Genomic DNA, 17,212 nt, shown 5'->3' on the forward strand with positions numbered 1-17,212 from the left:
GAGCATTAGTGAGAATGGAAGAAGCTGGGAGCCATGTGCATTGCTAGTGCGCATCTGAGGTGCTACAGCCACTGTAGTATACAGTTTGGTGGCTCCTCAAGTAATTTAACAAAGAATTACCATATGACCCTGACATTCCATGCCTAGGCATATACACAAAAGAACTGAAAGTAAGAAAACGCATACTTGGACACTGACATTTACTGCAACATTATTCGCTGAATCAAAAAGGTGGAAACAACCCCAGTGTCCATCAGAAGATGACTGGATACACGAAATGTGACATATAGATACATGCAATATTATGCAGCCATACAGAGCAATATGATTCTGTTATTTTCAATAAGCGGATAAACCTTGAAAACACTGTTCTGAGTGAAATAACTGAAATCCCAAGAACAATTATTGCACAATCCCACTTACATGAAAATCTACAATATGCAAAGACATACAGCAGTTTAATGGCTAGGAGGGCTGGAGGCAGAAAGCATGGGGGGTGATTTTGAAAAACAAAGGAACAAAATCGACAAAAAGAATATTCAAAACCAAATGAAAAGAAACCTACGAAATCCTAGCATGTATTATTGATCAAATATTGTATTTAAAATATGTGATATTTTGCAATATACAATATAAAAGAAGGCCAACCACCATTCTGCCAACAAAAGAGTACATATACTACCAACTACAGTCATCATGTTGGGAATAACATATGAAGCAGGCTGGCCTGGCCACAAGGGAATCCATTTGTACTACAAAGAAGCAGTTACTGGATCATTCCACAAAGAGGTATCAGTACACTTTTGGGCAGTAGAATCCACCATCATGAAGGAGATTCACCTTAAGGTACAGAAGTCCTTGGGTGGTCCTAGTGAGGTAGGAGGCATGTATGCAGTCACCTGGGGTCCACCATGCTCATTTGACATCATGTGCTGTGTTTGAAACTGCACGTGACATGGGGGAAATAAAGGACAGGTCACCCTATCAGAAAAACAGGACTCTGAGATGAGACTCCCCATGCTAGCAGCATCTTGAGGCTTCAGAAAAGAAAGGACTCAGGTGTCTATTCACAGGTGGGCCTCCCCATGCTCTCTAGATCTACCCTCCCCCCCTCAGGGACAAAGCTTTCCCTTGGCCTCCCTTGTCACTTACCTGACCCAAACCACTGCGTTGCTTCTGCCAGTCCCACAGAACTGGCACCATGCCTGCCTGGGAAGGAGGGGATCCCAACCAATTGATCAGACACACCACAGGAAACCATTCCATTCTATCTTTCGGATCCTGAGGCCACCTGTGACAAAAGAAACAAGGGGTGTGGTTGGGAAGCCCTACTATAAGAGTGGAACTGTCATCTTCCTCCAGATTGTTCAAGGAACACAGACCCAGTTCCTCATCTCCCTTACCTGTCAGCTCCCCTGAGCCAACAAAGCTAGACCAGGCCACACATACCTGCTCAGGTGTGACTGAGGCCTTCACCTGCATCTCACGCCTCTCAGCACAGGGGCACATCAGAAGGTTCACCCTACCCACAACCAAGGCTGGAGGGATTCTGGCTGTGCAAGTCTGTATCTGGCTGTTTTCAGCTGACTGAGGTCCTGTCATCTCAGGGTTCTTGCAGTCCTCTTTTCCCAGGCCCAGGTACAAACACAGTGTTTTCCCTACCTCCAGGTTACTGGTGCTCTTCGACTTTAGAAAGGCTCCCAAGCTCTGAGGGGCAGACTTTTGGTGGGACTGGCAAGCCTGGCTTGGTCAGGTGCACCTTTCTTATTAAAGTGACATCTTGCACTTTTACAACTGTAAGGACATCTTTTGCAGCAGATTTGCTCAAGGCAAAAGTCCTCTGATGTCCTGACTACTGTTTTCATGGTTGCTGACTGCTGATTCAGGGGGCATGAAATCCTTGACAACTTCAAATGTGTCTCTATTTACTTCAATTGTCCAGTGTGAAGATTTTCATTTCCACTATGTTCAAGTGTAATCCACACTGAAGGCTGTGGTCTCTGACCTTCGTCATGTAGTTCTTCAAGTTTTCTTCATTGTCACAATACAAGTGTCATCTGTGTATCCCAGGTTGTCAATGACATTCCTCCAATGCTGATGCCCCATTCTTCTTCATATATTCTGGCTTCTCACATTATTTGTTAGGCATAGAGATTGACAAAGTGAGATGAAAGGATACAATATAGCCACACCTCTTTCCCATGGACGTATAGAAGGGCCTAAGTCCCCCAAATGCTCCACTCACAATCTCCAATACAGCACCCCAAGGATGTCTTTATGTTCTTGCTTAACACATTCTAATGACACACAGGCACATACACAGACAGGAAGAGATACACACACACACACACTGACAAATGATGTGTTGGTAAATATTTATCAATTCACTGTCCATTGTGAGTGCTGCAAGTCTGCTTTGTAAAAATTGACAACTTACCTGATAGAAGTAATCCTGCCATGGCTAATTTCAAGGTACCAGCCGATGTCACTGACCCTCAGTGGGTAGAGATAAGCACCACCTACTATCCCAAGTTAATAGGAGCCGATGCCAGCATACCTGATCCACTTTCCTATTAGTATGTACACACACTCCACCTGCACCACGAGAAGGATCTTTAACTCCCACCCATAATATGTAAACCAAATCTCACTACATATCTTCAGAACACGTAGCTCACAACTCCTGAACACACACATACAACTAGGACCCACAACCTGAATATACAAACATACCACATCTTACTGCTTATAGTTTTACAACAAAAACCCTACGGACCATGAACACTCACAGTCATTAGTACGACGATGTATATACTCCCCACATGTGCCTGAACACACACGTACAACAAACATTACATATATATACTCACTGAACACCGTAAACACAGCCTAGCTCTCTAACACCACTGAGCACAAAATCTCACTTCACAGGCCACGCTAATAGAGACACACACCAAAACCCACATCTCTAAACACTAATAATACACGATTCCAAAATGCAGGCACAATTCATATAAATCCTCTCAGTTTCCAAAGGTACATCCTGAATCTCCCACATCCTCCAGAACAAACACCCCTGAAAACTAGTGAAACCAAATAAACACACAACCGCATACGACCTCTAGTATTAACATATTTAAGTACACCACATGGACACTGAAAATGCACATAGAAGCTATACCACCAAATTCTGCAAGAATTAGATCAGAATAGGCACAAAGAGGAATGCTGGCTGCCTTCATATAGACACAAACCCCACATACACTCACCCAAAACCCAACCATGTGTATACAGCCCACACATTCATGGATGCAGATAAAACTCCAAAACACCAACAATCCTTGCACTCTAGCTAGTATACACACACAGCCCAAGCCCCTAAGCTGCCACGTGTTCACACATGCCAGACACAACACACACAGACACATACACACACACACATAGCCTCAATTTCTCAAAGTATACATCACCCAAAACACTATAGATTATCACACGTCTCTAGAATACAGCCTCACTTCCCCAACCTCTGAACGTGCCCAAACACACCTAGAAACACCCTAACATTCTCCAAAGAATCACTTGTAGAATACTCCAAGAATAATTCACCCACCCACTCATGACTTACACACGCCAGTATATACTCCCCATTCACAATGAAATATCTCTTGCACATCCTGAATAAGTACACCAGAACCCTGTTCCAGGTCTATATCTCACGTTCCAAAGCTGCCACATTCTCAGTATCTCATACATAACCATATCAATATACCTCCACTACATGTAAACACAAACACACAGCCCCATATTCTCATCAGACACACTGTCCTCATTTTCCAGAATACACCATACTCTCTACTGAAAAAGAGTACACACAGCCCTGGAAAATATTCATCCAAACTGCCATGACCTTCATGAAACACACAAGTTCTTTACCCATACAACTGGCCTCATACCCTAAATCTAAGCTAAATTATCCAGGGTACTGAAAGTATGCAACAACGACCCTGTATCTTCCAACACCAATATAACCTCACCATGCCTGCCCACACATAATCCAACAATCCAAAATACTCAAACAGAAATCAATTTCAATTTTTCTAGTGTACAGAATCATACAAACCGCAGACCGAACATGCAAGAATGCATGTGCAACTCCAGAAAAGCACCCAAAGCAACACAACTGTACAACATGCCTTGACTACACACCAGCGATCCTCCCTCACTCCCCAAATATACAGAAAGAGCAGGCCCTACACCCAAATTAATACACACAGGCACACTCCCTCAGATGCCCAAATGTACAGCAGAGAAACCCACTCCAAACCTGCTGTTAGGTACACAGGATGACCCAAAATTCACGGCAGGACAGCCACGCCCTAAGTATTCCCTGGAGCCACAAATTGTAAAGAGCTCACCTCCGAGTCTTTGAGTGCACACGCCTGTATTCATGCCCTGCACATTCCCACAAAACACACTCATACTGAACCACAAATATTCATACAGACACCGCCAACCCACACATACAAATATCACTTTCAAGAACCCATTCACACATACACAACCCCCGAACTATGAATTCACAGAAACACATGGCCAACAGAGTCCCAAATAACAGGCACAAAAGCACCCACACCACTCAATTCTCACAATCCCTACAAAGCTCACAACTACATCTCTGTCCTATTTCAAGATATACACAACACCACGCAAGTAACTACCCGCAAAAAGCAAACACAAAACTCTCTCATCTCCTCAAGTACACACACGGACCACCGACAGCCTCTTAATATACACATGTGCCTCACATTCCAAATGCACCCACTGACACTCCCTCCACTCCTCCAGGATGGAAACACAAATACGGTAACTTACAGCCTCAAATGCACACACAGTTGTGTGCTGCCAAAGGATTACACACCCGCACCGCCCTTCTGCAGAATTATACACACCTACAAAATGTCCCAATACACATGGAGGAGTGACACACAATTTACTGATTTCAATCGAACATGCAGTACTCGTGGCTGGAAATCTTTTATACACACATCATCAGCAGGAGGCTTTTGTAGATCTTGGCAAACCTCTTGCATCTTTAACCCACCATGCTTGCAAGTCAATCATGATTCCATGCAGGACACTGCAAACAAAAGCTTGATTTTTAGTCAATTCAGCAACGTCACTCACTTCCTGAGGAAATCAGTGTCATTTGAACATGAATGTTGGTTCACATGTTTCTTATGTTAACAAGGAAAACCTAAGAGAAACGAGGTCATACACTGGAACTTGACTGAATTTTCCTTGACACGAGCTCTTTCTGTGCTTAAACAGAGAGTGCTTTTCAAATCCTTAAAGATTGTTCAAGATTAGGTATTCTTCAGAACGAAACAGATAATGACTTGACACACTTGTCAGTTTAAAGAGGCATTATTGAAATTTCCCCCCTCATTTTCTGTCCACCAATTAGGAAAACAATCACTGTAGTCTTGAGGTGCAGCCTTTGCCATTTCCCGTGGTATAAATACCGCCAGCACAGGACAAGCTGGCAACCTGAGGGCACTGAATTCTACACCAGGAAAGGGGGTCTCCCAATGCAAAACCCACGCCTGAGAATAAGCCAACAGCCTATTGGAGGGTAAAGCATAGCAGCAACATTACTAAGGATATTTGCGTGTCCCTTACCTTCCTTTGTAATAGAACTGACCTATGAGAAAGGGGAAGAGCGGTGCGCTCCTGTGTGCAGGGTCTGAGGCCTCCCCTGGCACAGCCCAGCCCAGCCGCGAGACCTACCCTCAGGGACCCTGCCTTCCCTGCTCCTGCCGCGCGCCTCCCTGAAGGGGACCTTCTGCAACTGACGCCTGAGGCCGTTAGAGGGCGGCAGTTCGCGCGCCCCAGAGCCCTGTCCCGGGACGTTGTGCGCATGCGTGAGCTCCGAGAGGAGGGCAGGCTGAGCCTTGCAACTTGAGGGCTCCTTACCCAAGGCAAACCCTTTGTTGTGAGTGGATTCTGACTCACAGCGACCCCATAGGACAGAACTCTATCATCCAAGGGCCGTTTTAGCCTCAGGCAGCCCTGCTGATAATTCAAGCCTCCCAGACTGCCTTGCAATAAGAAATGCTTGATTTTAATATCACCTGCCTCTGCACTTCCTACTACATTGTATTTGCGTTTTTACATGCCCTATACCATTTTTTTTTTTTTTTTTTATACCGTACTCTCACTGTCCCTGGCTCTACAAATCTTCTAGGAATGCATGCTAAGAGATCTCTTAAGGGAAAAGTCCTCAATACGTGTACTTCAGTTTACTTTTCTCTTGTTTTGGGATTAGGAATACTTCACAGCCAGTGTTACTTCCTATCTACATAGCAGGCACTGTGGGAAAAAAAGAAATTATTCCTTTTTTTAATAATATAAATTAATTATTCCTGTTACCCCTTAAAATATCCGCACCCGAATTGCATCATTGTATTGCTTTGAAGGTTTTTTTTTTTAAGAAAAAGCTCAATAATCAGATAGCCTTTCTCTGGAAATTGCAAGATTTTTATGATTTCTCACTCCTTGGATGACTCTCTGCATGACCCTACAGAGTCAACACATGGAGCCTCCAAGTGCACAGGCTTAGAGAGAAATCACTGTAGCTGGATAAGACTCAGTCATCACATTTTATCATTTCCTCCAATGCTCTGAAGTTGGGTGGAAGATCATCTGTCGTCTGTGTTCTGTGACCCAAGAACAGAGATGATTTTTTTTCAGTGGTCAGTGCAGGCCTTAGAGTTTTTCTGCAGGGATGGTCAGAGAGCCAGTTCCAAAGGACTTTTGGCTTTGTGCTTTCACAGCCAGTAGTAGCAAATTTCCTATGGGCTAATTTAATCACATATGTTTCTATGGTTGAACATTTTCAGGCAGTAGAAACAGACATTGCAGAATGTGGACATTAATGTTCCTCCACAATGCAATGTTTAAATCATTGGCTCTGGGCTCACTCATTCAAATCCAATGGTCCTAAATCCAAATAAGTATGTACAATGGGAAAAAATTGATGGACTAACTGGCAAGCGGAAGTATCAAAGAGCAAGTCTGATTTTCTTGAAGGACTAGATGCACTGATTTGCCCCACCATCAGCCTAGATTGAAAAGCAGTTAAGGTTGCTCCATGGTAGAAGCTCAAGTCCTAAGAAAAGTTGCCAAGATTTTACTTTTCTTGATCCCTATGACTAGCTTTTAAAAATATCAGGGCAGTTTTATTGAATCTAACTTCATCATCAAAGCTAAGGCATGAGTAGAGCTGTTCATTGTAGGTGCCAGAGAAAATACAAAGATAGATGCACGCAAGAAGCTACGACCTGGTTGCAGAGAATTAAGGTGTTGGCAATTTCCAGAGAGGCAGAAGCTGCTTGGAGGTGCTCTTTTCACAGTGGTTGAGCAAACACTGTCGATGGTGAAGATGGAAATATTCATCGGGTCTTATCAGGTTCATATTTCAGGTAAAACTCAGACAACACGAGGCAATTCATGAGGTCCACATTTTGAAATGACTTTGTCACATAATTGTAGCAAAGAGGGGAGAAGAAGCCTTGTCTCTTCTGAGCTTCCAATTCTCTGCTTCTCCACTACAATACGACTGCTATTGCCTTTGTCTACATTACCCTCTTGAGTCAAAATATCTTCCCCAGGGACAAGAATCTAAGTTAGTGCCAGCAGAGAAGTTTTCTGAGTGAAGGCTATCAGTGTGGAACACTCCTCCTTCATGCCTCTCTCCTTTCCTTACACCCTCCCATCTGAAGGCCACTACTGCTGTGAGAGCAGGATTAAAGTGGGTCTCACATTACTTTTCTCACTGCAACTACTAGGAGTCAGCACCCTTCATCATCCATGACTAATTTTGCTTCAAGTGTCTCTTCCTGAAATGACAACAAAATGAGTGCTCTTCAACTCATTTTAATACACTGAAAATTATGTTCATGATTAAAAAAAATTCAAACATATTTTATTGAATGAATAGTCTACCATGACTCCCACAAAGATATGAGCACATACCTTGATGAGCCTGGATTCCAAAGTGCAAGGGTGTGTGGAGGGCTTCATGGCTCAGAATGGCCAGGGAGGGGTTAGATGGGAGCAAGTGTGTGTGTGATTTGACTTTGGTGAGTAGAATCCTGTTTTGGCCTCAAGATACCCACCCATTTTAGGGCCATGGGGCTCCATCTAACACGTGAAGAACCCAGGGCTGTTAGGAAAAAAAAAAAAAAAACACTCATTGCCATCGAGTTGCCTCCTAAGCTCAAAAAGTTTCAGAGAAATAGATTTTCTTCTCCCTCATCCTTATATCTGCTCCCATGCCCACTAAGCCCAAGAGCTCCAGGGCGTTTGATGACCATTCAATATCCTGGATGATCAAAATGGCCTGTAAGATTCTGAATAATTGGCGTTCTGGTTTGGTTTGGGTGCTGTTTTATGTTTATGAAACCAAGATTCTAACTCTGACCTTCCGACTACAAATTCAGTTTTGTTCTTATACGGTGAGTAAGTCATAACAGCTAAGGTTTTTTTTTTTTTTTTTTCTTTAACCTCTGTAGATTTGCCAGATAAAATACAGGCCACTTGTCAACTTCAAATTTTTGAGAAACAACGACTAATGTTTTTGTGAAGTCCTGTTGGTGCAGTGTTCTTGGAAGCGTGTCCCCATATTACACAGGGATTCCTTGGAGTCTTGTATTTTACTTGCTAAATCCAGCAAGCCTATTTCGCGGTAATTTGAAGCTTAACGAAAATGTTAAAGTTCTCATTGTAGAATCTAGGGTGTATGTAAGAACACAAACAGGATCATTGATCCAGAAAGGAAAAAAAAAAACTATAAACATACAAGCTTGCATTAATTTTAACGGAAAATATATATACGGCACGGGGTATATCTACACAGGAACACACCTTAATTGTATAATGAAAAAAAGGAAACTGAAAGCACTTTTGATAAATGAGCATAGCTTCTGTTAGTTACCCTCAGTCACATACAATATTTTTGGAAAGAAGAAAAACAAATAGAAAACATCATCGATTTCCACTCAGATGGAGAATTTGGTTCCCAAGAAAAGGTGTGGGGTTGGGGGAGGAGTTGCCACTGAACAATCTATCGGGAACTGTTTGACTTTTCAGAGGTATCTTTCTTTAATTACTGAATTACAGTCATTCTTAGGAATAAGATAATTGAATATGAATGTACAATATAATAACCTGAGAAACAATAGGAATCTACTTCTGGCCGTGCGTGGAATTACAGGCTGTCGGCCATCCTTTAATACAGTGGGGCTTTCCAGGAAAAAGGATCATGGGTAAGGCTGGCCATGCTGTAGCCCCCAGAGTTTTCAGTAAGGAATGGGAGTTCAGGGACACAAGGACTGCTTCCTAAACAATAATGGATACAATACTGTATGCACACACACCAAACACAATGGAACTTCTCAGAAAACCCTAATTTCAAACACTCACATTCCTTGTCTCTATAAGGACCCCACCTTCCATTAGACAAAGTGTCCTGAATTTTGCTCATGAAGTACTGGTGCCCTTGTAACAATTCAAGAACCTACCACCTAGAGTTGGGGAACAGGGTGGCTGTAGGGGCACAAAACTAGGTATGTTGATAAGAATTGAAGTCTAGAGTAGAGCCTTTGTGCTCTGGATCTAAGAAAGAACCGACAAATGGCCAGAAGAGGTTCACATGATTTGTGTTGTCAACTGTAATTTGAAGGAAACATGTAGCTTTTGCCTACCTGTCAGATCCCTTTCATGGAATGTCTCCTCATCCCAACCTGCCCTCCACCCCTCCCCCTGTAGAATGTCTGGAGTCCTACATTCTACTCCTGTTTGGATTCAAACTTTTCCCTCCTTTTCTTGGATCCATGAGCATCTGTTGGAGTCAAATCACGCTCTGAGTCCAGGACGTGGCGATTTCACATGCTGAAGGCTGCCAGACAGCTGTGGTCAGTGCCCAAGCCTGTGGAGATGTCTTCAGAAGGAGGCAGGCCAGGAGGGGAGGGGGTGTGTTATCAGATTCCTGCCACCCGTCCAACTCTTGGGAATTCAAGTTTGACCCTTCCCCTGGGGACAAGCCGTCTGAGCAAGAAAAAGGAGTGGACTCTTAACACCACCTGGAATATCCCACCTAGGAAGGCTTGAAGAGGCAGATTAGAAAAATGAGACAGGGTGTTGGGGAAAGAAGGAAAGAGGTTTTGTAGCGGACATCATAAAAAGAAACGCTCAGGAGGAGACAGGGAAAACACTCAAAGACTCACTCCTTCAAGAAAATCTAGAGGACACTTTCTACTTCAGAAAGTCCCTTTCCTGCTAGTGAGCCTGCTGGGGGCATTTCGGACAGAGTGGATGTCAACCCTTTTCCATGGGTTGGAAACAGCTTATGAGAGTGGCAGCCTGTCTGCCTGGGATTCCTGATACAGGTTCTGTGAGTCAGTCATAGCTTGGGCCTCTTATTTCTTGATAGACAGAGGCCTCGGAGTCTGGCCTCACAAGTTCTCTAGCAGTAAACTTCTCAACTGGAAGGAAGGAACATCTAATTCAATCTCAGGAGTTTTTGCAGTCTTCACCAGTTCCCCCTTCCATACTGCTGCCCATCACTCGAGATTCATTGTGCTGATTCCCAGTGACCAGGCAGGGAATTTGGATGACCTAACACTAGGTTGCTTTTCCTCCACCTCCATTTACCCTTTTGCTTTGTTTCAACAGCAACTCCAGTGCTGGGACCGGATATGACCATGAATCCTGGTGCCTCCACGTCTCCTTTCACTGCACTGCCCTTTCCCCGACACACTCCTGGACCTCCACAGCAAACACCCTGGATGCGGCACCCACTGCCCCTCATGACTTCATCATGCCCTCCAGGCACCCCTCTTGGGCTCTCTGCTTTCCCCAGGACACTTCTTGTGCCCAGCACTGGGGATTCTGGCCCCAGTAGGGCCAGGCCTGGCAAGGTCATTGTTCAAGTGAGGACAAAACCGAGTTCAGCAGACCTCCCTGGAATTCAGACCTTTGTCATGGAGCACACCCCACTTAATTGGAGTGCCCCAGGGGCTCCCAGTGGGGTAGTTCAGCATGTCCCACCCCCTTTTGGGGAAGCCTCTGCTGTGATCCCCCCCACTTCTGTTGTGGCTACTCAGGCTTGTAGGGGAGTTTGGTCCCCAGCTCTTTCTCTTCAAGCTCCACCACCAGCTGCCCAGCTGGCCTCCATTTTCCCCCAAGTGAAGGCTTGCTCAGGCCAACATGCTTCTTCTGGGGAGAAAAGCCTGGCCGCCACACAATCCAGGCCTTCACTGGATGACTCCTCCTGTAATCCCCAGAGTGTTTACCAGAACTACCGACGATGGCAATGCTTCAAGTCTCTGGCCCGGAGGCACCATCCCCAAAGCCCTGATACAGAAGCTCTTTCCTGCTTTCTCATGTGAGTACCCTAATCAGTGGGGACAGCTGAGATTATCCTGCAGCTTTCAAACAAAGAGATCTTGGGGAGACATAATGGAGGTTAGGCTCTTTAGGAACACTTGAGAGAAGGTCATGAGGGTGATGGGATATGTTATGAGAAGATATATTCCCGATAATATTATACACACCTCCCTGTGTACAACATATTCAGGTATCTTGTCTCAATTGATGCTGACCACCTTGTATGTGAAGTCACTCTTCATATTGGAATCGTTACCTTAACAATTATTTACAAGAGACTAAACACTGCGGTTTTTTTTTAAACACTGCGGTAGAAACCCTGGTAGCATAGTGGTTAAGTTCTATGGCTGCTAACCAAAACGTCAGCAGTTCGAATCCACCACCCCTCCTCGGAAACTCTATGGGGCAGTTCTACTCTGTCCTGTAGTGTCACTATGAGTTGGGATCAACCCAATGGCAAAGGGTTTGGTTTTGGTTTTTTTAAACGCTGTGGTAAAGTGAGGAGCCGTGATGTGACTTTTGGTCTCAGATCACAAACTATGTTCTTCCACTGGTCTTTACCTTCCAACAAAAGAGCTGAGCATATTTTGGCCATTGCCTCAGAAGACGTGAAACAGGCAAGGCCTAGGACAACCACTTTAAGTTTATTCCCACCCTCATTCCTCTGGAGAATTCCAGTTACAACAGGGAGGTGGTAGAGTATGCATAGTGGTGAAACGCTTGGGCTCTGTCCTCCTTAGATATGTAATCCTGAGCAGGGCATTCTACATCTTCAGCCTAGAGTATCTCATCAAATAAGGAGACAATTTCAGTTCATTAAGAGGAGAGCTAAGAAGATGATATGACCTAATACATGAAGTATAGTCCATAAAAAGTACCCACAAGAGCAAAACTGTCCTAGCTACAGTGCGTGTGAATGGAAATTGGCAATGAAGTGCACGGTCATGGGCTTCTGTGAATGAAAGGCAGACTGATTAGTCATGTGGGAAGCTTTATCTTTTCAGAGCAGAGCCTACATCTCTCTCAACCCTGAGCTTCCCAAGAGGTCAATCAATGTGGAACTCTGACCACATTCACAGGTTGTTTTTCCACATACATGTTGCTGTCCTTGGCTGAAAGACTGAAGGCATCGTCTTCCTTTCCCCACTCCCCAGCACTCACCCAAGAATAAGGACACAGTCCACTAAACCCAAATTTCCAGAAGTCTTAGGGATTCCCTGGATTCCAAAACAGCTAATGGTATCCTGGAGGCAAAAGCGCTTGAACTCTAAAACACTGGAAGAGGGACTGTCACGGACAAATAGCAAGATAGATGTGATGATGGGCAGGGGATGTGTGTAGGGGTGGGGTCAAGATGGGGATGGAATATGTATTTGCCAAAAGTTACTGACACGCATGGGTATTTAGCCCAGTCCTGCGATCCCTGGCTAGACTGAAGCCCACCATGACCCTGGAGGAGAGACTCTGGCGGTCTGTACAGGAATGGCAGCGCAAAAGCAATTTTGACCGGATGATCTTCTATGAGATGGCAGAAAAGTGAGTCCATGGCATCCTGGCCCTGTTGGGACTGAGTGATGAGGTGTGAATGAAGAGGGAGGGTTGGTACAAATGACAGGGGCTGTGTGAGGAGGAGGTGTGCACTTGGACAGGGCTCCTGGTTCCCTGATGATCCCGCTCTACCCTCAGACAACTGCTACCACCACATTCACTGCTTGGAGTTTTCTGTTCTACGTTCCTTAGAAATTCACCCCTTCTACATGTTGGATTTGTGGATGCCCTGAAACTGGAGTGTTAAGACAGAATGGGGATAAACACTGTGGATACCCATGGAGATATAGTCCAAGCTGTGGACACTCTGCAGTGAGGGGATATGCTGTACCAGACAAGTTCCTGCTTGCCTCAATGTCCGTATAGATAACAGGGAATTTGGAGCCACTCTTCCTCATGACAACTGGTACAAAAGTGTTCAACAACCATCCAAGAATGGCCCAGGCTAGAAAGGTGTGTTCAGGGGAAGGCAGCATCCCAGTCACCTTGTTGGACGTGTTTCTGTCCCTCATTGCCTTTCCTCCCTCGGTTTAAAAAAAAAATCATCAAAGGAGCCTGAGGCTTTTGTGAAACCTCACATTCCACCTTTTTCCAAATGTCTCTTGGACCTCTTGCCCACCTGGTTTACATCTCAAGGCCTCAAACCTTAAGACTAGGACCAGGACTCTAGGAACTAGTCCTTGGTGTTATCTGCAATTAACTTCATCCCATTCCAGGTTCAGGCTCTCACCTTTACCATGTCCGTTTTAGGCAAGGGCAGGAGAGGCTTCGAGAATGGTGTGCATGAGTGGGTCCTGCTGTGTGTCACGTAGGTCTGATTCAATTCAACCAACCAGTGTCAGCGTTGTGGTGTGCCATCAGGTGCTAAGGGTATGGAAAGGTAGTGAGCACTATGGCTGTGTCAGGAGGAGCTTCCAAGAAGGCATGGCTCATTTCCTTCACAACCTTCCTATGTTATGATGAGTTGTGCTGCAGGTGAAGGGATGATGTGGTGAACATGTAAGGGACCCAAACCTTGTTTGTGCCTCCTCGGAAATGGACTTGCTGGCCACCTGGACAGGTCATTGAAGGCACATCTTTCTCCAATGCCCCATAATTGGTGTTGCCTGGTCCTGGGGCTCCTGGTGCATCTTGCCTTCTCCTCAGCACAGCCTGTGCCTCCCTCACCTTTGTCAGGTTCATGGAGTTTGAGGCAGAGGAGGAGTTACAGATTCAGATGTTGCAGCAGAGGAGTGCATCTGTCTGCCTGCCTCCTCTGGCTCCACGCAATGTTGATCCTCACAGGCCTTCATCCACTGTGGCTGCCCAGCGTCCAGGTATGGCTAAGCAAGGTCAACAGGAGGTACGGCCTGGGGTCAAAGGAGGTATGTAGGGACTGGTTATGTTGGGAGAAGGCATTGTCTTCACATGTGGTACTTTTCTTTCAAGAGGGGGCAATGGCTATTTCTATCAGCAGAGACTGACAGATGCCTGGGTCTCCGCTACTCTTCATTACACCCTAGTAGTTAGGTGGTTACGTTTTATAACTACAGTCTCACATGGATTATCAAATGTGGGCTCCAATATCTAATCAGCTTTAAATGTGGGTCTCAATGAGACTTCTTGTAAAAGAAGTAGTTTCCAGTTTCCCCACAAGCTGACTGTCTCAGACTGTCTGCCTCTTACATCTTCTCCTCTCACAGTGTTTGTGGCTTCAGGTGTGCCTGCCCTACCAGGAACCATGACAGTGTCTCCAGAATTCTGCCTATACAACATGGGGTTGGGTGGTGACTTAGTTATCTAGTGTTGCTATAACAGAAATACCACAGTGGATGGACATGCCAACAGAAATTTATTCTCTCACAGTCTAGGAGGCTAGTAGTCTGAATTCAGGGCACCAGCTCTTGGGGAATGCTTTTACTCTCTGTTGGTTCTGGGGGAAGGTCCTTGCCATCAATCTTCCCCGGGTCTAGGAGCTCCTCAGCACAGTGACCTCGAGTCCAGAGGACGGGATTCACTCTGGGCACTTCTTTCCTGGTGGCATGAAGTTCCTCTCCTCTCTGCTTGTTTCTCTCTTTTCCATTTCAAAAGAGATTGACTCAAGATACAATCGAATCTGGTAGACTGAGGCCTGCCTCATTAACACAACTGCCTATAATCCTGCTTCATTATCATCATAGAGGTTAGGATTTACAACACATAGGATAACCACATCAGGTCCCCAAATGGTGGACAACCACAAAATACTGGGTTTCAAGGACTAGCCAAGTTGACACAAATTTGGGGGACACAATTCAATCTGTAACAGGTGTAAGAGCCAGAATTTGCTGCCACATAAACATCCTCTTTCCAACCCCCTCTATAGTGTTCATTCCAAAGAAGGGAGTTTCCATTGCACAGCCCCCTAAACAACAACGACACAGAACCAAGCACCCTTGGGAGCCCAAGCGGTCCCATGAAGTCCCTCCCGAAGCCGTCAAAGAGTATGTTGAGATCATGGAAGATCTCCTTGGAACTGCCCATTCAGCGACTGTGGAGCCGGATGGAAAATATGAAGAAGAAAATGAGCAACTACAGGAAGAGGATGATCTCTACCCAGACCCGGGACTCCTGAGCTACATTGACAAGCTGTGTGGACAGGAAGCATTTATCACCAAGGTGGGCTGGGACCTGAGGTGTGGTGTCTGTGGGCTCTGTACTTTTGGCGTTCCAGCCACCAAACATCTGGAGTTTTACCCCAGACATTGTAATTAAGCTCAGTTCCTTCCTCCATGATCAATGTATGTGACCTTTTCTTGTGTGTAAATGTGTGTGTGTATGAGTGTCTCTGTATGTGTAGGTTGGGGTGGTGATATTTTAATACAATACTGGATGCAAATTCAAGAGGGAGATTATTGATTCTCTTCTACAACCTCTAAATCACTGGTTACTCCTTATCAAGGATGTTCACACGCCCCCACGTTCCATTAACAGGTGGAAGCAGTTATTCACCCTCAATTCCTGGAAATGTTACTATCACCAGAATCACAGGTAGATCCCATGTCCTTAAGGCAGGAGCTGGAGGAAGAGGAAAGACTCACTCTCACTCAGGTAAACCAGAGGAGGAAGGGAGAATCATAATGTGAAACCCACAGGATTTCATCTAACCCAACAGTGCCTTGGCTGTCATGGCTTCTGGGGAAGGCCAGCTCCAGGTGTGGGAGCAGGTACAGAATGAGGAGGTAAGAGATAATGGAGTGGCCAAGAAGAGGAGTGGAGTGGTAAGGCATTGCGGTTGGGAAAACCACACAAGAGGATGGAGAGGCAGAGCTGCAGTACTAGTTACTGAGGGGCGCTCATGTGACTGACTTCCCGAAATCCTGCCCCAATACTATGGTCTCCACCACCCACTCAGCCATGTGTTCTCACAATCTGTACAGAATCAGAATCAGTAATTATCCATTTTCCTTCCTTGCAGCTGGTAGAGAAAAGAATGCTGGAATTGAAAGGAAACATGGGTGTGGAGGCATCCCCAACTTGTGCTGTGCCAACCAGGGAGTCACCTGGTACAGAGTCTGGGACCAGTCAAGATGCCGGGGGAACAGATGACCACAACAGCCAACTACAGACGAGCAAGAAAATGAGCACAAAAAAGTTGGATGCAGATGACCTGCCAAAAGATGGCAGCAGATACAGTCATCTGTCTACGTCAAAAGAACTTGCTCTCTTTACATGGAGTCCCATGTCACAGGAACTTAAGTCTGAACAATCAACTTCTCCTCAACGGCGTCCTAGTCGCACCTACCCTAGATTGGGAAACAGAGGAACCTTAATGTCCTTACAAGCCTCTCCTGTTAGTGAAACACCTGGGGAAGGAGAAGGGTCCAGTGAAGAAGAAAAGGAAGAGGAGGAACTCCCCAGCCTTGACTTCCTCTTGGCATCTCAAGAAAGCCTACTGCCCTGGAGTCTTTCCAAGAGTCCTCTGCCTGCCTCCAGCATTCTGCACCATGGACTTCGGGGTACCTGGGGAGCATCCCACCTCTGATCTCCGGAGACAGTGAGTCTTAGCCAACCTGGACATACAGCTGCCAAGTGTAAGATCCCAATTCAAGTCAGAACTCCATCACTTGCTGCAAAGCGGCCCTACTCGGGGGCTGACCTTGGAGTCTCTGGGAGGCAACCCTTTACTGTGGGAGAGGTCCAACCCTCACTGCCTCTAAAAAGAAAGTGTGACCCTTCCACTCATGGAAAAAGGAAG

The 17,212-nt window shown here is 45.5% G+C and overlaps 1 protein-coding gene across 1 annotated transcript; it reads left to right on the plus strand.

The window, feature by feature from the left end:
* The first annotated feature begins 10,757 nt into the window (after positions 1-10,757).
* Positions 10,758-16,999, plus strand: LOC135232383 (NUT family member 2G-like). Its single transcript, XM_064290932.1, has 6 exons — positions 10,758-11,446; positions 12,856-12,984; positions 14,173-14,312; positions 15,341-15,633; positions 15,949-16,065; positions 16,433-16,999. Exons 1-6 carry the CDS (start codon positions 10,758-10,760, stop codon positions 16,997-16,999), a joined length of 1,935 nt encoding a protein of 644 aa, XP_064147002.1.
* The last annotated feature ends 213 nt before the right edge of the window (positions 17,000-17,212 follow it).

The sequence above is a fragment of the Loxodonta africana genome, chromosome 9, assembly GCF_030014295.1.
Source record: "Loxodonta africana isolate mLoxAfr1 chromosome 9, mLoxAfr1.hap2, whole genome shotgun sequence".
Classification (NCBI taxonomy): Eukaryota; Metazoa; Chordata; class Mammalia; order Proboscidea; family Elephantidae; genus Loxodonta; species Loxodonta africana.

Coding starts and splice junctions, on each gene's coding strand:
- LOC135232383 (XM_064290932.1), top strand. CDS start 10,758: ATGACCATGAATCCTGGTGCCTCCACGTCTCCTTTCACTGCACTGCCC. Junction 11,447..12,855: donor GCTCTTTCCTGCTTTCTCAT/GTGAGTACCCTA, acceptor ATGGGTATTTAG/CCCAGTCCTGCGATCCCTGG. Junction 15,634..15,948: donor AGGAAGCATTTATCACCAAG/GTGGGCTGGGAC, acceptor TTCCATTAACAG/GTGGAAGCAGTTATTCACCC.